The sequence below is a fragment of the Harpia harpyja genome, chromosome 22 (genome assembly GCF_026419915.1).
Source record: "Harpia harpyja isolate bHarHar1 chromosome 22, bHarHar1 primary haplotype, whole genome shotgun sequence".
Classification (NCBI taxonomy): domain Eukaryota; kingdom Metazoa; phylum Chordata; class Aves; order Accipitriformes; family Accipitridae; genus Harpia; species Harpia harpyja.
The window spans coordinates 9170564-9194063 of record NC_068961.1 but is presented as its reverse complement, the minus strand read 5'-3'; the positions used below and the strand labels follow the sequence as shown (position 1 = coordinate 9194063).

Below are 23500 nucleotides of genomic sequence, written 5' to 3'. Positions count from 1 at the left end.
GACACAGAGCCACATCTAAAGTTGCTGGAAGTTAAAGCAAACATTGTGGCTTAGACTCTCATATTTATATGACTGCAAAGTCTTTTGCGAACTTGACATTACTGAATTCAGCAAATGCTTTGGACATTTTCTTTTAATTTGAAAATTCTGAGACTTTTGCATCTAACCCATGATATTGTAGCCTAAGATGAACTAAACAAAATCAACCCAAAATCAGGCAGTGAGAAAGTTCAGAAATTTGGATCTGATATTTTCCTTGCCACTTCTTTGCCTACAAATATGCAAGACAGAATTTTCTTGGCCATTTGAAAATTCATGCTAAGGATTGATCTTCCTCAAAGGAGAACTTGGGCTGGTGAAGGGGTCATAAACAACATATACAGCCAGTCAGGTCGTGACAGAAATAAGTGGCCATGTCATAAGCACTTTAAACATGGACTAGGCACACAACACTGCTGTTGTTTCCAGAACATATTATTTATGAAAATGTGTTTATTTGTAGGAGAGGTATTTCTATGAGCATATTCAGGTACTATGAGTACTGAGTATTTACGCATTTTTATGTAATAAGTTTGCATATTGTGACTATTAATGGTTAGTTCATCCAATGTAAGAGGAAGGAAGTTAGTTGCGTGATCAGTTCGTGTGAAATCATTAACATCTGCAAATTAGGAAATTTAAGGAAGTTCAGAAGCAGTAAGGGAAATGATAAACTGAGTCGCTTTCTGACTTGCAGCATTTGCCACTTAACAGCTGCATGCAGTAAAAACATTTAACTGGCAAAGCAAGACACTTACTGATGCTTGCATGACCACAACTACAGGTTCAAGTGTCCTTGCCGCTGTGATCCAAAATCAAACAAGATAAAGGAAGAGGGGTTTTTCAAGAAGAGGTATGTCTCTTATTGTTGTCTATTATTTTTTCTTATGCCACAGAAGATTTTGTGCAGAATACAAATGTTTGCCAAGGATTAAGTTAGGTACAGTTATACTAGCACATGTACAAAATCTGGATTAGCTTCCTGCTTAAGAAAGTCTAGGCAAAATTTTGGTGATGCTTTAGCCTATTTGATTAAAAATGTAAATCTGTGTATATATAAAATTTCTAAAGCTTTCTGAAAGATTGAGGGAAGGCTACGAAATGTCTACGATGTCTGTTGCACTATTTGACATTTATTATCTGACATCTATTTTGCAATAACTGAAAGAAATGCTGTTTTCTGTACCCTTTCTATAAATTAATCTAACTAGAAATACGTCGATTTCTACTTCTTGAAAAAAAAGTAAATCACAGAATCTTGGGATGGTTGAGGCTGGAAGGCATTTCTTGAGATTGTCCTGTCTCACTCCTTGCTCAGAGCAGGGTCAGCTACCGCAGGTGGCTCAGGGTTTTGTCCAGTCAGTATCTGCAACGTTGGAGACTCCACAACCTCCCTGGAAAACCTGTTCTAGTGGTTGAATACCCTCACAGTAAAAAAGTGTTTTCTGGGTTTAAATTGAATTTCTATTACTTCAGTTTTTGCCCGCTGCCCCTTGTCTGGTCACTGGGCACCACTGAGCAGTCTGGCTCTGTCTTCCTTACTCCCCACAGTGGGGTGTTTATACACATGGATGACATCTTCCTGAGCCTTCACCTCTCCAGGCTGAACAGTCCCAGCTTCCTCAGCCTCTTCTCATATGTCAGAGCCCTTATCATCTTTTTGTTTCCTCGCTGGACTCTCTCCAGTAGCTCTCTATCTTTCTTGTACTGGGAGTCCCAGAACCAGACCCAGCACTCCAGGTCCGGCCTCACCAGTGCTGAGCAGAGGGGAAGGATCACCTCCCTCGACCTGCTGGCAACGTTCTGCTTAGTGCAGCCCGGGGTGCCTTGGGCCTTCTTTTCTGCAAGGGCACGCTGGTGGCTCATCATCAGCTGCTTGTCCACCAGAACCCTCAGGGCCTTCTCTGCAAAGCTGCTTCCCAGCAGGTCGTCCTCAGCCCGTGCTGGTGCCAGGGGTTGTTGCTCCCCAGGTGCAGGACTCGGCACTTCCCTTTGCTGAATTTCATGAGGTCCTTGTCAGCCCATTTCTCCAGCCTGTCCAGGTCCCTCTGAAGCAGAACAGTGGTATATCAACCACTTCTCCCAGCTTTCTGTCATCTACAGAAATCAAAATACTGATCTAAAGACTGAACTAAATCTGGGAAAGTTGCATTTAGACAGCAATTTGAGAGTGATATTTCATTGTCTGGTATACATTGTAAGGTTTTTATTCCTATTTCTATGCCTCCTGGTATGCTTAGCAAGTGTATGGCACTCTCTATAAGTCCACAGTGTATAAGCATCAGTTTATCCTCACATCACCCTATGAGTAAAATTCATATTTTCATTCCTGGAAGTGTGTCAGGAGCAGGAGTATCTTTCCCAGAGCCACTCAAGAAATAAAGTCACTGGCAAAGATGGGAATTAGAACCAAGGAACCTTGATCTTAGGTGACATTTTATGGTATCATCCTGCACTCACAGCTTACGAGCAAAGACAATACACTATACAGACTAAGAAGGTAAGAATTTAAGGTGCTTAAGTCAGTATTTAATGGATACTTTCTGTAAAAACTACTATAGACATACCACAGCTTTTAAATGTGACTGTGTTTTCCTTCTGACACATTGATACTGAGATCCTTCTAGAGCAGACCGAGTTTGACCATGCCTTGCTACGAAAGACCAGACAGACTCATGTTTGCTAGCATCCAACTTACCAGGGATATGATCACTACTGCTGCGTAAGACACATCATACATTTGGTAACATTAGATAGTAAGTTTAGCAATGTTTCCTTGATAAGATTTTGCTACTGAAAAAATTCAACATACAGGCTATGCACACACCTCTAAACAAAAGAAAACTCCAAGGCCAAGTATCACTGGCTGGCTCGTATTCACATAGCTTAGGTAGATTAGGTTTATAGCAAACCTGTCTTGGAGAAGAGAGCTAGGGACTGAGCTAAGAGCTGAGGAGTGTGGAAACTGGGTGCTTGAGTCCCCTCTGGGGCCCTCCCCTACGTAGCAGTGTAGACACATGCTGAGAGGTCAAGACACTTGTGAGGTTGGCCAGGGGAGAAAGAGGAAAGAAGCAAAGCAGAAAGAAGCATAGAGTTAAGGATGGGTGGTTTCATCCTAATGGATTCTATATTACCTCCTATATTAATGAAATATGAGGAAATACCACTTACACAAGAATTTATATGTTTCTTCTAGTCTGATTCTCCAAATAACACTCCCAACTGGCTTGACATAAGTACGTGTTCCTTCTGACACCTTCAAAACAGAGATCTGTTCAGAGCAGAGGAGTTTTACCACACCTGTCTGCAAAAGACTGGTCTGGGAGAGGGTGGAGGTCCTGGAGGCAGAAACCTCCTACAGATGTGGTGCTGGAGCCACTTGCTTGGCCACCAGGCAGAAGGTATGGATTGGTCAGCTCCTATATCTCTTATCCTGCCTGCAGGCCAGAGAAAAGCCAGGGAACCTGGCTATGTGTTGGTACATTCAGCTGGGGCGATAGAGAGAACATAGGCTCGACCCAACACTAACCCTTTCTTGTGCAATTTGTTTTAAAACTCAGTCAACTGCGAATCGCGAATCCTTTGGGAAGCAAACCCCCTTAGTGCTGTGGTCAATGGAAATCATCATTTCTTATGAGGAAAGCGAACGCTTACAGGCCCTGCTATTCCCACAGCAAGCCCAATGACACATCCAGAGCCTGGAGGCAATGGTGCCAGCAAGCACTCTCCTCTGAGCCGGCAAGGCTGCAGACGACTCCTTCGGCAGTGCTCCAGACAAGGGTTTCCATGAGAAAACGTGAAGAGTGCTTGCAGTATGGGGCTGCTGTTATGTGTAGAAAACCTGAGGGAGATTTTGAAAGCAGAGGAGTCATGAGAGCAGACAGAGGGAGATGACAAGAAGAATAAAGCAAAGACTATAAAGGAAAGGTGAGCACACAGTTGCCAGAGAATAGGAAAACAAATGCCTAAAAAGGAACGCAGGATGAGGAAAGAAAGGAGAAAACGTTAAGAGTGACTGAACAGATGGCACAAAATGGAGAAAAATATGGTTATATGAAAAGGGGCAGACTAGAAGGACAGGAGATCTCAAGGTTCCTATGTGCATTACTGGAGAGATCACTGAGAGCATGGGAAAGTAGAAATAACTGTTGAGAGCAATATCTCATGTAGCATTTTACAACCAGTCCTCCATACTGTTTGTACTTAAGATTCTTCAGTATCACTTCCCAGCAGCTGTGGCCACATCCTTGCTGTAGCATGATGATTTACAAAGAAAAAATTGATGCTGCAAGAGATAAGCAGAGAAGAATCAGGCTACAGTGAAGAGTCTGTCTCTGTTGCAACCCTGACATGGTGTCCTGGAGACCACGATGGATGGGTCACATGAAGCCAACTTCCACGAAATGTGAGGTGCCTCCCGGAAATATTCAAGACTCCAGCTTCCTTGGAGGGTCTGGCTAGGTTTTTGCTTTCACCACAAATGGAGTCAGTCTGGAATCGGCACTCTGAAAGGACCATGAAAATTAATATAGAAGGACAGACATGTAACAAAACATTATCGTGTTTCTCTTTTTCCTGCATTTGTAAGTATTTACCTCACAGTCTTAGAATTAACCTTAGAAATACCTGCAATGAAGAGAATTGCTACTAGGGAGTTACGTTACTAGGAAATACTAAAACAAATAAAAAACATTAACCAGTACTGCTTCCTCATGTAGAAAAAAACAGAAAAACAAATGTTGGGAATAGAGAAATCTCTTAGAAAGAGTTTTAACTTCCTCTGAGAAAAGGAAAGTTGTACCTAAGATACAGATATGTTTGACAAGAACTGATGCCACTGTTTGACTAGCTCTGCTCAGACCTTCACACCACAGGAATGAATGTGGAGTCGCCCTTTGCAGGGCTCACACTTCCTTAGAATTTAAAGTTCCTACAGTGATCTGTAACATCTGACTCCTTGGTTTCTGCTGCTGCAACAAGCAAAAATTTAAAGTAGACTCTTCTGAGGTGAGGGATGTAAACCTCTAAGAACAGAGTTAATCATCTAGTTTAACAAGTGGAGAGCCATTTGTGATAGCAAACAGGGAAAAAATACTGTGGTGGTTTGACCTTGGCTGGACACCAGGTGCCCACCAAGCCACTCTCTCAATCCCGTTCTTCCCTGTTCTCTACTTCCCATCAGCAGGTGGTATCCAGCCACTCCCTGAGAACGGGGGGGCCTCAGGACACACTGCGGTTGCTTCAGAAGACAAATGCCTTGAATAATGAATGCCTCCTCCCACACCCCTCCTCCTTTCTCCCAGCTTTATCTGCTGATCATGACGTCCTATGGTCTGGACTATCCCTTGGGTCAGTTGGGGTCAGCTGTCCCGGCTGTGTCCCCTCCCAACTCCTTGTGCCCCCCCAGCCTACTGGCCTTTGTGGGGTGGGTGGGACGGGGTTGGAGAGACAGCCTTGATGCTGTGCGAGCACTGCTTAGCAACAGCCCAAACACCACTGTGTTATCAACACTGTTCTAGCTACAAATACAAAGCACAGCACTATATGGGCTGCTCTGGGGAAAGTTAACTCCAGCCCAGCCAGGATCAAGTGTTTCTTAAGCTAGAGAAGGACAACACAAGAAAGCACAGCCATGAACTACCTTGTTGAACCAGGCAGCAATGCCAACCCTCTCCTGCACTCGCACAGCCTGGAAGGGGATGCATAGCCTCCTACACATGGTCTACCACTGCTTCACCAGAGACACTATTCACACGCTCTGCGAGAGACAAGAAAAGAAAAAAGTAGGCAAAAGAAACTTAACCAGGTGTAAGATTTGGTTGCTGCTTAAAAAAAAAATGCCTTTAAGAAAAAGACTTCCAAATCAAAGAAACTCAGCAGAGGGAAACAGAAAATCAAATATATAAAAAATAGGAAGATACTAAAAAAGTTAATAAGACTTCTATATGGCAATAGTCCAAGGCTTTAAAGCAAATAGTGAGAAATTATTTATGTCTACCAGAAGCAGTGAATGGAGTTCACACAGATCTCTATTGACTATAACGGGAGCTTAAATAACTTGTGCTTATGTAAATACTTACTTGTAGATACTTTTAGATGTCTTAACACCAAAATTCATCCCACACAGGATATGTGCAGGTATGCTAATAAGTCTGTTCCATTATCAAGACATTATGGAGGCAAGTCAAGAGGGGAAAGAAACACTGAAAAATGTCTTGTGTAGCATTCTTCTTTGAAAAGGTTCACTAGCAGATACCATCTCATTTTGGGAAATTGGACTGAAAGACACACAAAGACAGAAGTAGGTTCTAGAAAATACCGACAACTTGCAGAAACAAAGTCGTAGGCGCAGACAACCAGAAATACCAAGAATGAAGGTGTATACTGTTTGTAATTATGTAAATATTCATTCAAATGAACTGTACATGAAGACTTGATAGTCACATTCTCTAAAATAGGTCTAAGCAGGTTCAGCATTTTTTCCTAGCCTCTCAAGTATATTTTACAGCCCAAGTTCAATTGTGTATCGCTGTAGTTACATTAGTTTAAAATTATTATGAACATAGTTCTACGAGCTAGCATCGTATTTTGATTACAAAGCAGACATCTTCAAAGTTTAATAACATCCACAGTAAGATTCAACAATGTCTGGACCCAAAACAAATAATAACAAAGGAAGTGTAGAAAAAACTATTTAATTTAATAGTGAGATACAGTAAACTACACCTAACAACCGGGATTCTTTACTATATTCAGTTTTCCATGAAAAGAGGTAAGAAGTTAGGGACCACATATAAAAATGAAAAATTCATTCTCATTAGTCAGGAACTGACAGAAGTGTCATCAAGTTTATGATAAATGCTGCTATTTGGGATATTCAGGACAACAGAAAAGCAGCTGAATCCAGGGCTATCCAGTGACAAATGGCCTTTGGAAAGACCCATCAAAATTCCAGCTCCTAAGGTACTTTTCTGAATGGAAAGCTGTTCTTAGCTGATCTGTGGTAGGAAAAGAAAAGAAGTGGTAGAAAATAGCACTGAAATTGATAGATAACATACACAAAATCAACTGTATGTCCACTGTCAGCTTTGATCTTTGCCTCCAGGAAAAGACTGAGAAGTGATTCAGGGCATTGCTCTAAACATTATTTTAAGGGCTATTAAGCCCTTACTACATGAAGTCTTGAAATCAACCCCAAAAGACTCTGAAGTAAGACTGTAGATTTGCCATAGTCAAAAAAAGGTAAGCAGGTCAACATTTAATTCCTGCTAAAACCTGATGGAGATTGAGACCTTTCTCTTCCTGTTTTACTTAGACAGTCATTGTGGTTTAACCCCAGCCAGCAACTAAGCACCATGCAGCAGCTTGCTTGCTTCCCCCCACCCAGTGGGATGGGGGAGAGAATCGGAAGGAAAAAGGTAAAACTCGTGGATTGAGATAAGAACAGTTTAATAGAACAGAAAGGAAGAAACTAATACTGATAATAATAACAATAATAAAATGACAATACTAATAAAAGAATTGGAATATACAAAACAAGTGGTGCACAATGCAATTACTCACCACTCGCCGACCGATGCCCAGTCAGTTCCCAAGTGGTGATACCTCCCAGCCCCACTCCTCCCAGTTTATATACTGGGCATGATGTCACATGGTATGGAATACCCCTTTGGCCAGTTTGGGTCAGCTGTCCTGCCTGTGTCCTGTGCCAACTTCTTGTGCCCCTCCAACCTTCTTGCTGGCTGGGCAGGAGAAGCTGAAAAATCCTTGACTTAGTATAAACACTAGTGGGCAACAACTGAAAACATCGATGTGTTATCAACATTCTTCTCATACTGAATCCAAAACATAACCCTATACCAGCTACTTGAAAGAAAATTAACACTATCCCAGCCGAAACCAGGACAACAGTTCAGATCTCATCGATGTTTTCCATGCACTCTTAAGACATGCTGGCAGGAGCAGGTACCGGCTCTGAACAAGCCTGGTGGTGATGCTGGCTTTAACAGAGAACTCACGGAGAAGTGAGTCATCCACACCCTGACACAACCGAAAGCCAAACCATCCATTTCCCAACAGGTGCCTTCAACAAATGGTTGAAAGCCAGTCTAAAAGCTCACTTTGCAGCAGAAGCTGGAGCACTGAGTAGGAAAATCCGCAGTGATGTTCATAGGATCAGAAAGCAAGAAAACCTGACTTTCTGATGGTATGGTTAGGATAGTTATGTGGGACAACAGTAATCCTAAGTCATGGTCTCTGCACCAAATAAAGTGAGTGCATGTATCTTAATGAGAGTCTGTGGCCTCTCTATCTCAAACTGCTGCACTGTAATAGACAACATTGAGCCTATTCAGTTCTTTCAAAGAAGAGGTGCCAGCTAGGCATCTTGAAGCACACCCTCTGCTTGGCTTTTCTAAATAATATTTGCTAGGGATGAATTAGACAGCATCTTTGACTATTCCCATGAAAAAAATGAAGCTTTGCAGAAACCAAAGTACACTTTAGCATAATTTTTCTTTTTTCTTTTTTTTTATAATTTTTTTTCCCTGAAGGCTTCATTGTCTCTTTCCAGAGAAGAAAAGATGTTTGATACTCTTGGACTTCTTTGCGTGATTTGGTGGTGTGTGGTGCTATTTCATCCTTTGCATGCTGACATCCAGTGTATGGTGTGTAAGTATATTTTTGTAGATACATCCGGAGAAACAGTGTTTAGTTCTTCATTTGTCAGAGATATTTGCAATTAATCTGGCAATTGTCGTCTTAAGCCTGACAGATACTATCCTCTGCATTCAACAAAAACAATAGCATATTCTTACTGAGCTTATTCTGTAACACTTTCAGCAGAGGCACAAGAATCACCTATTACAAATGTGAAAATGAATTGGAGAAAAATGGAACTGTCCTGGGAGAGCAGCAAGAATTTCTCTAAGTACAAATGTGCCATCATGAACAGCAACATAAAAACTGTACCGAAAGAGGTAAACCTGCTATTCATTGAGATAAATAATTGCACCTTTTTCTTTACCTTTTATCGACTTCACTTACTTTGAAAAAAATGAATCAGTTGCAGGTAAAATCTGATCAGTGATTGTTTGCAGTCTACAGCTTGATCTGCCAGGGGCTGTGGAAAGCTGTCACGAATGCCAGGGTGCATTTGCTGCAGGAGGAGCATCCCACACATACCACGGAACTGAAGTTCCGGCACCAAAGTGGAAAGGAGGCAATAGCCTGAACTGTACCTACACTGATTCATGAATAGGGATGTAGCTGCTGAAAAAAGGGGCTGTGAGACTAAGTAAGACTCCTAGAGAATTTAGAGAGAAAGAGCAAGAGACCCTTCAAATAAAAAAATTAATTCCCCAAACACTGCCACTGATTTTCATTATCTCAAGTTCTTCACTTGTTTCCCAGTAAATTGGATCATGCCTGTAGCACAGGTTATGTTATAAGCCCACATTAGCCAAAGAGAAAAGTAGGAAGCTTGACAGAAAGAGAGATAGAGATGCTTATTAAGCCTAGCAAAGCAGATGTCTTAAATAGAAATACATATTACAAAACCACATCACATCTTTATTGAAGATTATAATGCCATAGACACCTTTCTGACCCCTGGGGAGGTCAGACGAGGACTTCTGTTCTGCTTAATCCTTTGATTAAATTCTGTTGTGGTTCCCCCATTTATTAACTATCTCCTGTTATGCTACTGAGGTACTATTAGCCTTCTCTAATAGTTGCACGCTAGTGTAGCATCCAACTCCTGAGCTGCAAAGCTTTTTGTGTAGTTATGCTCTTGATCACTCAGCTCCATTCTACACCACCCTCAAATGGTAAAGGAGAGAGTTAGCTCTTGAGCCTAAAACACATACATATAAATGCACGATTTTGGCCCTACAAATTGAGTTTCTAAGTTGAATTTCCATGGCCAGCATCATCTAACACCAGCAGAGGAAAAACAGAGAAATAAAACATCAACATGTTCTTTTTCAGGTGAATAGTTCACTATGCAGGTTTCCAGTGCAACACTACATGACCCTGCACAAAGGGGTATCCTTTATCATTGAAGTGCCAGACACAAACATCTCAAAACACTGCACCTTTATCCCTGGAGGTAATGTCTATGGTCTGGGTAAGGTTTTCTCCATTTGCAATCTTTTAAAGGTAAACATTGCCTTAGAAAACAATCGCTTAAACAGTAGGTAACTGCTTTATTTTCTATTAAAAATATTTTTTTGCCGATCTGCTAAAGTTATTTGCTCTGCAGTGAATGTTTCCACAATTCTGCAAGAGCTGCATTACTACAAATGTATCAGTAATTGCATTATTCTCTTTCATACTCGGGCTCCAAAATGCCACTAAATTACAGTGGTTTAAGGGTGGATTCAAATAACAGTTCTGGCTGTCACAAATTAAGACGTTAGCACCCATTTCTTTATTAAATGCTTTTCTGCTGGGCTCTTGCTGAGTTTGTCAAGAGCCAGACCACAGCACTAGCTAAAGGCACAGTCTGGAGATCAGTGAAACCCATAAAATGGGAGGAGGGGAGGAAAGGAAATGCCGATGTTAAGCAGCCAGGGGCAAACTGAAGGTAGCAATCTCCTAATCTGGCCCTGGCGTGCAGGTGCACGCACACACGAACATGCGTGGGTTCCCTCAGCTGCTGTGCCCCCATTTTGCTGAGGCAACTGTTTACAAAGACATTCTGAGCCTGCCCTGTGTGGGAGTTAATCAAAGTGGGATTTCGGCAGATCCTAGGTTCATAATTCCAAACCTGAAGTTTTTACAGCCCGTTTTCCCCTTCCTTCTCAACTCAGAGTTCTCCACTAAAATTGCCCAGTCACCAGTGCTCCTGCAGCTGTGCCTAACTGGGGTGTTTCAGACTTGACGGAGGTGATGAGATTAGCAGCTTGCTCATATCTGAGCAGAGAAAGCGCTCCCTACTCATCTCTTCCTGGGGACTGGACAGAAGAAACACTCTCACGGTGACCCTCAAAATACAAGCCAGGACACATCATCTCTTAAAACCTCGTGCTTTTGGTGTTTCTTTCCAGCTGGCCTTAGCCTCCAAGCATGCAGGTTCCCCAGGGGATTCTCCCCTGCTCCCGCAAGGATGCCCTCAATACTGGGGGCTGGAGGGGGCTGGAGGCAATAGCGGAGGAAGCCTTCATCCTTTCGCCGAAGTTGGGGCACTGAAAATTGGCTGAAGGAGAAGAGAGAAGGAGGCTGAGCATGCCTGCACAGCCCAGCCCCGAGGGAGCTTCCAAAGAAACAAGGTTCCCACTTCAGTGTGCTCCAGAAAAGGAAGAGAACAAGTCACTTTTGCCCCCATCAGGGTGGAAAGATCTAGCTAGGAGCCTGTTTGACTGGAGGGCAGAAAAAAACCCAAACTTACTTTTAAAAGTCCCAGCTTTTTAAATGCTGTGTGTCAACACTTCAGGAGTAGATTCCTGGGCATTAATTGCAAAAGGACAAATTCTTCTCTCTGTAGCACCAAGGATGGTGTTATAAGGCAATGTGCCTTCCTTTACCTGTGTGAATGTTCTGCTCACTCCCAGGTTTCACTGTTCAGACGCAGTCAAAACAGGGTGAGAGTCTAGCTTTCTCTCAGTTGTCATTCCTAACCCAAGCAATAACCAGATAGAGTTGCAGGTGTCTAACATATCTCAGCATGTGCCAAGATCCTCCAGCTTGGAGCACTCACACAATTTTTCCTCATCACAGATATTCCTGTGTTTGCAGGCATGAACGGGTCAGCCATTGAAAACTTCTCCTGTGTGATTTATAACATCTCCCTCATGAACTGCACTTGGCAGCCAGGCAGGGATGCTCCAGGAGATACCCAATATTTTCTCTACTGGCAGAACCCGCTGTAAGTAGGTCCACCTGAGTCCAGGGAAGTCTGGATTCTCATTCGACACATCACACTGCCCACGTTTAACTAAAATATCTTGCTATATACAGACCTGGTGAAGCGATGGAATGTGAGCGTTACATTAAAGATGAAAATGGCAGAAACACGGGATGTAGATTCCAAAATGTGAGCATAGAGCCTGAAAAAGCTTACTTCCTGGTGAACGGGTCTAGCAAAGATGGCCTGATCCAGTTCTATGATGAGTACATTCAACTGTATGAAATTGGTAAGTGAACATTTTTATTTTATAAAATAAAGAAGCAAGGAATTTTCCTCAAAGAGAAAAGAAGAATAAAACAAAGCCTGTAGCCATTGCAGGATCCTGCACTGCAGGACAGACTTCGCTCCCGATAATTTTTGGAACTGTATTCTGTCAGCTAACTAAAACAAGCAAAGGCAGAGGCAGCTTGAAATAACTGCTCAGAGAAGTGGTGTGAACATATCCATGGAATCCAGATGATGAAAGGCAACGGTTAGACTTTCAAGGCCCCCTTTCTGATGGACTCATTTTGCCATCCCTTAATTCCATGCCTCTCTGAGAGCCACAAGAGCTCCTAAAACCAGAGGGAGGGTTCAACTTGCAAATTAAGCCTGCGTTAGTTAAATATGTGGGTACCTATGTGTGAGCTAGGTGTTTAAGCTCCAACAGAGATCTGGGACAGGATTCAGTTGCCTAAAAGCATGCCTCTAGTGCCATTTGGGACACCCTCAGACACTTCAGGCATCCACAAGACTTGCAGATGTGGCCCAGGACCTGTCCTCCCGGTGTCCACAGCGTGAGACTGACTCCTGCCTGCAGCTGATGCAGGCTGTAAAGCCCAGAGCGATTCAGACGAGTACGCCTGCCCCACGGTGCGCCAAAGAGCTTTGCAGACATCATGGGCACTGCTGATGAGGTCTTCGCTGACTAGAGTGGGAGACACTTAGGTCACACCTAGTCAACTCTATTGTAGGCACTCAAATTCAGATGACTTGATCTTCTACATGAATAATACCACATGAACAAAAACTTCCATCTTTATTCCTATGGAGACTTGCATTGTCAATGTGAAATTTAGATGTAGAAGAAAATGGCACTCTGCTAATTGTACTACTGAATTACAGAAAATCCTTCATACTTTTTTTACATGAACTTCAGTTACTTTGGATGTCCAACAACTGAAGTGATACATTCCCAACTTTTGGTACTGTATTTTACTCCTGTTTACCAGACAACATTTGTTAACAACCGTAGCACACAGTTGTACATCAGTTGCCTCAACTTCACATGTATTTTGCTATGAACACGTGAGTTGTAGCTGATTACTGACCATTAATTATTTCATTTCTTCCAGAAATACTTACTCCTCCATTAAATGTCACTGCCAATTGCACTAGAGATTCAGCAGGTTGCATAATTAGATGGCAACCACCTCTTACAAGTCATATGAAAGACAGAGACTGTTTTCAGTATGAAATAAGCATACGAAATAAGGTAAAAACAATTTCTTGGTTTGTATTTGGCACCGTACCGATGTACATGCATATCTACAACGTGCAAACTTCTGTTTCCTGTATTTATTAAGTTCTCTTTCATAAGCCGTGCTGTCCTCCTGCTCCAGCTCTGCTGGTCTCGCATCCCACCGCTCACGACCTTACTTCAACCTAATCAGAGGTGCAAAGCAGAAAAGCAGACGAGAGCAGGGAAATGTCACGAAGGGTCTCTGTCCAAAGGCTGGGAGAGCACCCGAGATGCTTTCCTTGCATGAGCACGTCTCGCGGGAGACGACTGCGTGATGGCAGCCTGCGATCCGCAACGAGGGCGCTGCCTTAGTCCCAGCCTCCAGCCCAGGCCAGGGCCCCTCACCCTCCTCCTGCTTCCCAGGAAGGGAAAAATACATTTTTCACAGGTGGCTTCAGCCACCCTGACGGCATTTCGCAGATGCTGGAAGGCCAACAGCTGCCCCTCCGTTTCAACATGTGGGACCGTTTTGCCCCCCTCAGCCCCACACGTCTCCTCCACCACCCCTCCCGCCGCCTGTCGCCCTTTGGCAGCCCTCCCTCGGCGCCCTCCTTCCCCCGGAGCCTGGCTGAGCCAACCCGTGGACCCCCGCCGGTCCACACAGTGTCCGCCAAAACCTCTGGTTTGAAACCAGCGCTGAAACAGAAGCCACTCTTCTGAAAAATTAGATACCAGCAACTCAGGGGAAAGTTCGCACAGGCCCAGGGGAGACATCTCTGCAGTCAGGTGTGGTGTTACCATCTCCTTCCAAAGCAGGTGACAGACAAATCGTGTTCCTAAAGTGCTTCTTTCTTTCTGTTGGCTGGAGGAGAGGAATCTAAAACGTCTCTCTCAGACGTAAACATGTATGTACCAAAAGTGAGCTGGGATTTCTCCTACGCTATAGGCAGAGCACTGCCAACTTACCATAGTGACCACAGGAAAAGTGCAGGACAGCACAGAGTACGTGCTTTACCTTAGCTGAGGTATGTCTCGTTTCCACCACGTACGACGGAGCAGAGGCTGAGGCGTCAAATCCTCCTCCACAAATCCCAGTGCCTAAAAGACCCGATTTTAACATCCCCAAGGACAAAGGGCAGCAAAACTCTTTGAGCCCAGGACTTTGACAAGGAGGCAAGAAATAGCACTCTTCCTCCCCATCCCTGGGATACCTGCTTTACCATTACATGATTTCCACACGTGGGTGACGTCTGTGCCGTGACAGATTAGTGCTCCCTACCTAGCCCATCTCCCAGCCACAGCTCAGAAGCTTACCGCAGTGGCAATTCCTCAGGCATTTGTAACACAAGACCGTTATACGAAAGATCAGCTAAGGGTTAAACATAAATATACAACCACAATAAAGCAATACATCATTAAAACTCATTAATTCATTCAAAACAAGGCCTGCAGCTTGCAGGCTGTTTGGATTCTTGCGTGCGTTAATAGTATCTACCTTGGCAGCTATTTCAAGGAGCAATTGCAGTACACGTAGCTTTCCAGCTGGCTAGAATGATTTGACAGCAAGATCTTGTGTGAAATACTTAGAATGTTTTACCTGAAGATATAGGTTACAACATATGACTAAAACAATATTATCAAAAGGTTTCTTTTAAAGAAATACATGTTACCTCTTCTTTCCTGCACCGCAGACGGAATGAGTGGAGTTCAGTAGATTCCTACACTTGGGTGTGAAATTCATCTCGCAGACTGAGACACCTTAATGCAGGCATCTGCAAAAGAGCATGGATATCTTGTAACAGTCAATGCACATCCAGGGCTTTGTGCAGCTAAGTAGTAGGCATCTCATTCCCCGTAAGGTGCTACAGGTAGTGAAGGTCCCAGAGGTACCTACATGGAGATAGCAGATATAACTCACACTTTTCAGGAGGGACCATCAGAGGTACGGCAGCTAAAATGGCACTGCACACCTGAAGTTTAAGTAACTCATTTGCACCCTCCCAATTCACAGCACAGGCTGGTGACTTCCATCATGTCCTAAAAGTTGAAAGAGCTCAGCTGATGATGAGTAATGGGGAAATACTGGTCTACTTTATAACGCAACATACACAGCGGGTGTATTTTCTGAAATGAGATGTTCTTTCCAATAACATCTTTCTGACTTTTCCATAATGCCAGCTATCCTTCTGACGTTACATGTGATAGATGTTTCCAGGACCTCAGCTTTTCAATGTTTTCTGGGATCCTTGCTAAAATCACTGCTGTTGACTTTGTTCACTCATTTTTGAACATATCCTTTTTTCAAAATTTTCAGGTTCTTTGATCCAGGTCAATGTTTGATTCTAGTTAATTAAATTTTGATTGTATGGGATGTGTAAGTAGCTCTTCAGAGTACTTTGTGGAAAGACCCTGAGTATGGATCACTCAGATGTCTAACAGAGACTTTGACTGGAAGGAGGGTAAATTTGCTGTTCACATCAATTTTCTGCCCCATGTTATCAAACTATTGTGAAATCACAGCTTCCAGATCTGCTGTGTTTGGAGGATAATTTGATTGCTTGCGTAATTTGGATATACTTCTGCTGGATGAGAATGCACAGTGTAAATATGCCCTTAGAGCCAAATACACTTTCTCACAGCCACTGATAAATAATTCATGTTTCCTTCCTTTTCTGAAATGAAATGGAGGAAGCCAAAACTCTGAATAAAGTGCTATATTCTGGGACATTACTGGAGCACAATATCCAATTGATTTTTCAGTTTAAAATTACTTACGATTTTTATAAGGAAGAAAATGAGAACAAAAGAGGGAGAAGTATTTAACTGTGTGACAAGAAAGTAATAAAAATGAAGATTTTTCTTCGGTTTGCAGGATGACCCCAAAGAAGCGAAAAAGGATGATCCTTCGGAAGAAGTAAGTATTCTTGTCATATACAAATTTGTGCTTTTGCCCACTGAAGCATATAAATACCATTATATAAAATACACTTACTTCTAGAACTATAGTTTTTGTATCAATATAGCAATGAGAATTTAGAAAAACATGTTCCTGTGGTATCTTTATGTGTAAACTTAATACATCCCTTTTGGATGGGGTAGCTTAGACTAAGCAGAATTTTCCATGCATTTCACAAAACTTCATACTTTCCATTTATCGCACAAATAGATTTTGCTTAAGACAGATGTGACATTTTGCTTAATAAAAATTGGAAACATTCCCTTTCTCATATCTGTTGGTGGAAAAACACCACTGTAGTTCAGGATAGCTAGACAGAGGAAACACCAAGATCTTTGAAACCTGTGGAAGTTAATACACACTGCCAGTCTTGCCCTGAAAAATGAGGGATCCCCTCAGCCCTGGAAGCATCTTAGGCCTGGCAGATTCCAGACTTTGTATAAAGTGTCATGAGGCCAGATGATACAGTTCTGTTATTAGATTGTCTCACAGACATTAAGTCTGTTTAGCGAAGACAGACATCATCCAGGGAATATTTGCATGGTTAATCCCTGTAAAGGTTGTAAGGTGAATTTACAAGGTACTTCCCCAGTTTCAGCTTTCTGTCCTTCTGGGTTTTTTTTAGGATCCATAAACAAGGACAGGGAAAAAAGTGTCCTTAAAGCATAATAAAATAAATTAAAGACCCAATGAAGTTCAAAATCCAGAAAGATTTGGTGGCAGGATGAACTAATTTATCATGGTTTTAAATTTGGGGAGAAGAACATTTAACTAGTACATACCTACAAAATCATACAAATTAGTTTTTTATAGAAGCTGTATCAGGAAATTAAACCCCTAATTTTATTAGTATTTTCCTATGGGGTGAAATGCACAGTCTGATTGCTTTGATTTTAGGTAAGGAATGACAGCTACGAATTCCAAAATTACAATGAGAAAAAAAAATACATTCTGAAAATCAGAGCACGTGGAAAATACTGTTCCGTAAGCTCAAACTGGGGGGAATGGAGCGAACCCATCGAGTTTGGTAAGACTGTGAAATATTATTTTAATATAGATTTTTTTTTCCAGTATTACCATGTTTGCCTCCCTTGCTCCCTCACACTCACAGATACAACTAAAATCCTCATTCTTACCTAAAGACACGGAAGGAACCGGGTGGAAATTATTCATGTGGAGGAGAAGCTCCAATACTATGGCAAGGGAGGCTTTGATTAGGTGGGATTGTGAAGGCAGCAGTCACTCAGATGCCAGGGCTACAGGAACAGGCTGAGACAGACCCAGCCTTGCCTTCAGTCCGAAGTGCTGAGGCTGCCTTTCAGTTCTTTAAGTTTTGCCATGAATATCATCCCCTTCCTTCTGCATCTTCCTTTTCACCCTTTCCTCAACACTCTCTTACAGTTCCACCACTTTTACTCTGTTATTCATTCTCTGACTCTGTTTCTTCTTCTCCTTTTCTGGATTTTTTTTTTTTTTTAATTGTCTACATTTTAAATGTTTGAAATGGTTTAAAATGCGTCACGTGACAAAGTTCTGTAAGAAGTCAAGCTGAAGTCTTCAGATAATCAGGTGAAATTTGCATTCATTACCGACAGTCACAAAGGTAGCTTTTTGGCATGCTAAGATATTTCTCTCTCTTGGATGTTTCAGGTCACGGGAAAGATTACTTTATTTTTGTGATTTTATTTCTGATAGCACTTGGAACAATCTCAGTGGCACTGCTCCAATATTGTCTTTTCAAAAGGTAAATCAACCTTATTGATGTAGAAGCTATTGATACAGTACTATTTCTATGAAACACATTCTTCCTATCTCCTACCTTCCTACCTACAAACTTAAATAATCTGATTATTAATGTCATGAAGTATTATTACCAGTATTGTCATAGATGGCACTTTGGCATGGAAAATCACTACAAGTGAAAAAGGGGGAAAGGATATTTAAGTTAGTAAGTGATTGATTCCACCAGAACCTGCAAAAACATTTCTGTTCTCACTTTTAAGCATTTAACATCCACATCGCTTTGAAGCCATTGGTTTCAGACAGTACTAGACAAGAGAAATAGGGACAAATGAAGATGCCATTATTTTGATAAAACTTCTCACTTGCTTGTGGAAGAAAATTATGTCGTGATTTATTGAAAGTCATTGTTTAATAAAGTATTTACTGTGACTCTGGTCACAAAATAGATTTTAGTTACCCCAGTGATAAGTGTACTAATAGGTACCCTTCAGTCTACACTCAATATAATTTACTTCTCACCTAGTGATTTGTAGAGCAATAGCTATTCAATCTTGAAGGTAAAAAATGTCCTCAAGTACAACACAAAATGTTTGTGTTAAGTTATATTACCAGTATTTTTAATTTCTTTGCAATCCCATTTTCTACCCAAAGGTATTGCAGTTTCAAGAGCATATTTTCTCCCGTACCACAACCAAGAGAAAAACTTAATGCATCAACTGATGAAGATATCCAGGTATGCTTTCTTTTCAATTCAGTCAAATTTGTTAACTATAAACTACGATAGGCCAAAGACTAGAAGAATTGGCATATAAAGATGAGCGTTAAATTTGGTCCATTAAAAACTAATTCGCTTTCATGCAAAGTATGCTGTTCTGAAACTAGAAATGCTCTGTGCTAGTGCTGAGACTAGGGATTATCCTGTACGTATTTGCAGCCATATTTTAAGACCAGAGTTATCACTTTTACTGAGACTGGTAATTTCTGCATGTAGCAGTTTTTCTAGGTTGCTGTTCACACTTTGAAAATAACCTAAGTGAGGAAGCATTTTCCATTAGCATTTTCAAATATCAATGATCATAATACAATGTGAATATATACAAGTCTGACCTGTACCCATGTAAAAATCCTGTTGCATTGAATCATGAAAATCAACAGGGCTGGAAAGTCTCAACAGCTTAACTAGCCTTCCTCTTTGCTTCAGCATAGGATTAGCTATGACAGTTTCAATGTTACATGCAAATTGTGTTTGACAGATATTCTGTAGCATCCCTCTGCAGTCTATTCTAATGTTTAATTAGCCTTACTTTTAGAAAGTTTTATTAATAGCCTGTTTTGCTGCACTTAAAATCCATTACTTCTTATCCTTATTCCTTTCCTGTCTACAGTATCTTATGCACTTGCACACTGTCAACAGCAACTAACTCTTCCAGTCTGTCTTCACATATCATGACAACCAGGCTTCAAACCGTTCATGCTTCTCTTCTAATTTGTCCATTTGAATGGTGGTTTGTACAGTGTCTGCATAGCAAGGGAATGCTTTCTATCAGCTGGCTGAAGTAAAGATGTACTTTAAATCAATATATCAGGCTAGTTGTTTATTGCCTACAACGTTTCAGTGGGCAACAGTACCCTTTTCAATGAGGCTTTCAAAAGTGACACAGAAATTTTCCTTCAATCCTTTACAAAGTATCCTCAAAGCTATTACTACTAAAACTCTCTAGTTCATATAGTTCATACCAGCACATTGTCCTAACGTACTTGTCTTTGGTCCTACCACTTTGGCTTTAATAGAAGGCAGGTAGCGATGTAACTTGGATGAGTTTCCTCATATACCTTAAGTCATAAATACCTGATAGCTCACTTCATATCAGGCTGCCAGAGCTAAGGCTACGGAGCAGCAGCATTCCACAGTCCATCGTTTTATTAAATAGCAATTGCTAGTAAAGTAGCAAGCAGTCCTTCAAAAATTGCAGACTCCCCAGCTTGTTTGCTTTTACAAAACTTGAGCAGCTTCCAAATTCCTGTGCATATACTACCAGAACCACTCAATTCACCCCACCACAACCCAGAAGCCTTTGTGGATGTGGTTTTGTAGACAGTGGCACAGGCACCTCCACGCAAGCAGCAACTTATCAGCAGTAACTGTCAGAGTTCAAGCGAAGCCCTCAGCTCAGGTTGCCTCATACCTGCCAACAAGCACTGTGAAGATAACTTCTAAGTCTCTGACGTGTCTAAACAGTTTCTAGATGACTCTTTGCCTATTTTAATCTAATCTTAAAGCTTAGGTCTATTTTACCTCTTCTCTCCACACTCGGGTATCTTTAACACTGATTGAATGCTGTAATTCTTCAAAGCAGGTAATAAAGCACAAATAGGTTATCTCAGGAGAGCTCTCCTTCTCCAGGAGAATTGCACCTGACTATCTCTTCCTGGCATTTAGTGCTAATATTTTTAGGAGTTATTTTGAAACCTGTAATGTCCTTTGCTAATTACACCTTTTTAAAGCTTGCGTTTCCTCATTTTGTCCCTACTTACTTGATGACCTTTCACATTTTCTCAGTATTTGTCCTGTTTCACAATACAACTTTTCCTTAGATCACTGAAAAACCTCATGATTTACAACCCTAACCTTTCTGCACTGAGTTTACACTTGTATCCTTAACACTCGTGATAAAAGAACTGCCGGTTTTCTTATTTGCTGTGGCTAAGATCCTACCAACCAATTCACTCAGTACACCACACACCTTGCATTCCTCTAATCCATTTTATTTTACTCAACTTCCTTCACTTTTTGGTCATTCTCACTCCAAATGCTTTCCTCACCCAGAACTATATTTTAATACTTTGTTTTCATTTTCCTGAATTAAATACATCCCAAGAACTTGCAAGACACACTCTGTGTGCAGATGCATTGTTTTCCTTGGAGAATGGCCAAGTAGCACAAAACACCATGACCACAAAGCCCTGTGGGGCTTACCAATCCCACAGATTTCCTAGACAAAATTCCCTACCAAGACATCTGGGTTTGATGTTCTGTAACATACCCTCAATATTACAGCAAGCTTGCCTTCCCCCCCCTCTTTCTCCCTGTCCCCCCCCCCTTACAATCCCTCCTTTTTTAAAAATCAAATCTACCTCCCCTCAATATTTTAAGCCCCAAGCACTGTATCAGTACTATGATCTTACCTAGCAACTTCCACTGTCGTAGGACTCTCCAGGTTAACCACCGTCAAACTGTATGATAGCAACCAAAATGTTTTCTCTGTAAGTCTAGTTAATGCCTACATATGCAAAAGTTGGACAATACTCACTGAATAAATTTCTTCTATTGTCTCAGTTAATGTTGTCTATCATTTAAATCAACTTTTATTCTTTTTCCTTCTGCTGACAAATAGCTAGTACTGACCGCAGATGTTAAAAGTCAAACAATACTTAAGTGTTTTCTCCTGCTTTGCAAGCATTACTTACGCATAGCAAGACTTCGGTACTGGTGTATCTAACATTTAGAAATGTTCTCTGATCAACAGTGACTCTGGAGCTTATTGCATGTTACAGAATTTTCTTTCTCTTTAGCCAAAATACGTAAATCTACCAAACCCACAACATACCGAGGAAATAACTATGGTTGAAGAGATGACCTAACTTTCCAAAAAGAAAACACTTGGATTCCCCAACATGAAAGAAAATCGTGGATTCCCCTGACAAGTACTTCAAACCAGACCAGAAATTACTATAATCACCTATAAAAGTCTGTCCCATAAAAATCCATAATATGGATTTTTAAATAAATGGAGCATTTTCCAATAAAATGGAGCAGCAGAAAAAAGTGGAGAAAAATCAGTAAAATTTGTTCTTTTCCCTTTGTTCAAGAACACAATGCCTGGCAGCTAAGCTTTTCTGCAAACGTCCGCTGTGAAGACTTGCTTAAACCTTGCTGAGATTTTCTTCACGATGTGAGACAAGGCCTCTCACCCACGACACAAAAGAAACTTGTTATTTCCCCGCCTTCATCATTATGATGCTTCTTTCCTCTGAATATGATTTCCTAGAGGATGATAGGACTGCTTAAGAATGCTACAGGAGTAAATTTTCCCAGCTTATTTTTATATACCCAGAGTATTTTCTGAAGCAGAAACTAGCTCTTTAAAGTGTGTTTAAAATTGCTCTTCAACCTTGCAACCAGCAATACCAAAGTGTCACAGTATATTCAATAGACTTTATGCAAAACAGAAAATGGGAAATAAAACACTTGCCAAAATTAACTATTAAAGCTGGGCTGCCAGTCAACCCTTTCATGAGCTCAGTATTTCCAATGCAAATGTGAACCTCTGCAATATTAATATGGACTTAACTCGCATAGATAGTATTTAACTCTTCAAAAAATCCAGTGTAAGTGTTGTGAGAATTGGAATAAAATCTGTAGTAATATTTAATAACTGGATTTTAAATGTAAAGATTTCCTCACACCAATGCATTTTATTTGTTCCCTTCAAAGGATGCAAGCCCTATTTCCAATGCCTTTTAAAAATAATATAGGCTTTACATGCCAGTATTTTCTTAAACAAATTCCAGATCCTTTCCTGTTAAAAATATTTTTCAAAATAAATACATTTCAACAAGTGTTCCAATAAGGCAGAGAACAAATGCTTTTTTTAAAAGTCTCATTTATTGTTTGCCTCTTATGTTCCCACACTGCATAATCACACACTGAAAATCGCTGCTGCATGACTAAGGGAAGCCATATACTAAAAAAAAAAAAATGAACACCAAGTAGTACATGCTGAACACACAGCATAGGTAAATTGCAGTTCCACTTAAAAAAAAACACCTACACTTGCATTGATTTATTTTCCTATTTCTGGTTAAAACCTAGTTCTGGAGGGGAGGTGAAAAATGTCCTCCCTCTTTCAGGGGCTGCTTAAGTAATTGTCATGTTTGGTTCTTCCTCTCAAAGCTTGGGCCACCATACACTCACAGTGAGGTATCCTATCATCATCTCTACCTTTCAAGCCACTGATACAGAAAATAAACCTAAGCCATGTATTTATATAGACAAAAACTCTTCCCCTGCCCCCCCAAATCAATATAAATACAACTGAAACAGCAAGTTGAAACATCAAATGACCTGTCCGCACCACAAGGGAGCTAGCATTACCGAACAGGATAAAAAACACTTGCAGCAGGTACATAAAGTTTGCTATTAGCCTGTGTACAAAGTAGCTGTGTAACATACTTACATTCACATACAGATGTTGAAAGCAGTGCTTGTGCAACAGTGAAAGGAAAAAGGTAAATTACGTTTGAGAGGAAGGTAATAATCAGCCAAAGCCAAGCAGTTAATTTAAATACTTCATCTTGAACAGCAACCTCAGAAGGCACACAAAGAACTCAAGACAGCTCAGTCTGCCTTCAG

General features: G+C 41.2%; 1 protein-coding gene across 3 annotated transcripts; it reads left to right on the top strand.

Annotated features, from left to right (window-relative positions):
- The first annotated feature begins 707 nt into the window (after nt 1-707).
- LOC128135113 (granulocyte-macrophage colony-stimulating factor receptor subunit alpha-like) lies at nt 708-21850 on the top strand. Of its 3 annotated transcripts, none has more exons than XM_052773667.1 (12): nt 708-892; nt 8612-8709; nt 8881-9017; nt 10027-10147; nt 11776-11905; nt 11998-12173; nt 13282-13421; nt 16261-16302; nt 17242-17371; nt 17995-18088; nt 18739-18820; nt 21661-21850. In XM_052773667.1, exons 2-12 carry the CDS (start codon nt 8622-8624, stop codon nt 21727-21729), a joined length of 1209 nt encoding a protein of 402 aa, XP_052629627.1. In that variant the 5' UTR covers nt 708-892; nt 8612-8621; the 3' UTR covers nt 21730-21850. The 3 variants fall into 3 exon arrangements, with proteins under 3 accessions (XP_052629627.1, XP_052629626.1, XP_052629628.1); XM_052773666.1 differs by having other exon boundaries at nt 8592-8709; XM_052773668.1 differs by lacking the exon at nt 708-892 and having other exon boundaries at nt 8624-8709; nt 8884-9017.
- The last annotated feature ends 1650 nt before the right edge of the window (nt 21851-23500 follow it).

Coding starts and splice junctions, on each gene's coding strand:
- LOC128135113 (XM_052773667.1), top strand. CDS start 8,622: ATGTTTGATACTCTTGGACTTCTTTGCGTGATTTGGTGGTGTGTGGTG. Junction 12,174..13,281: donor CATTCAACTGTATGAAATTG/GTAAGTGAACAT, acceptor CATTTCTTCCAG/AAATACTTACTCCTCCATTA. Junction 13,422..16,260: donor AAATAAGCATACGAAATAAG/GTAAAAACAATT, acceptor TTCGGTTTGCAG/GATGACCCCAAAGAAGCGAA.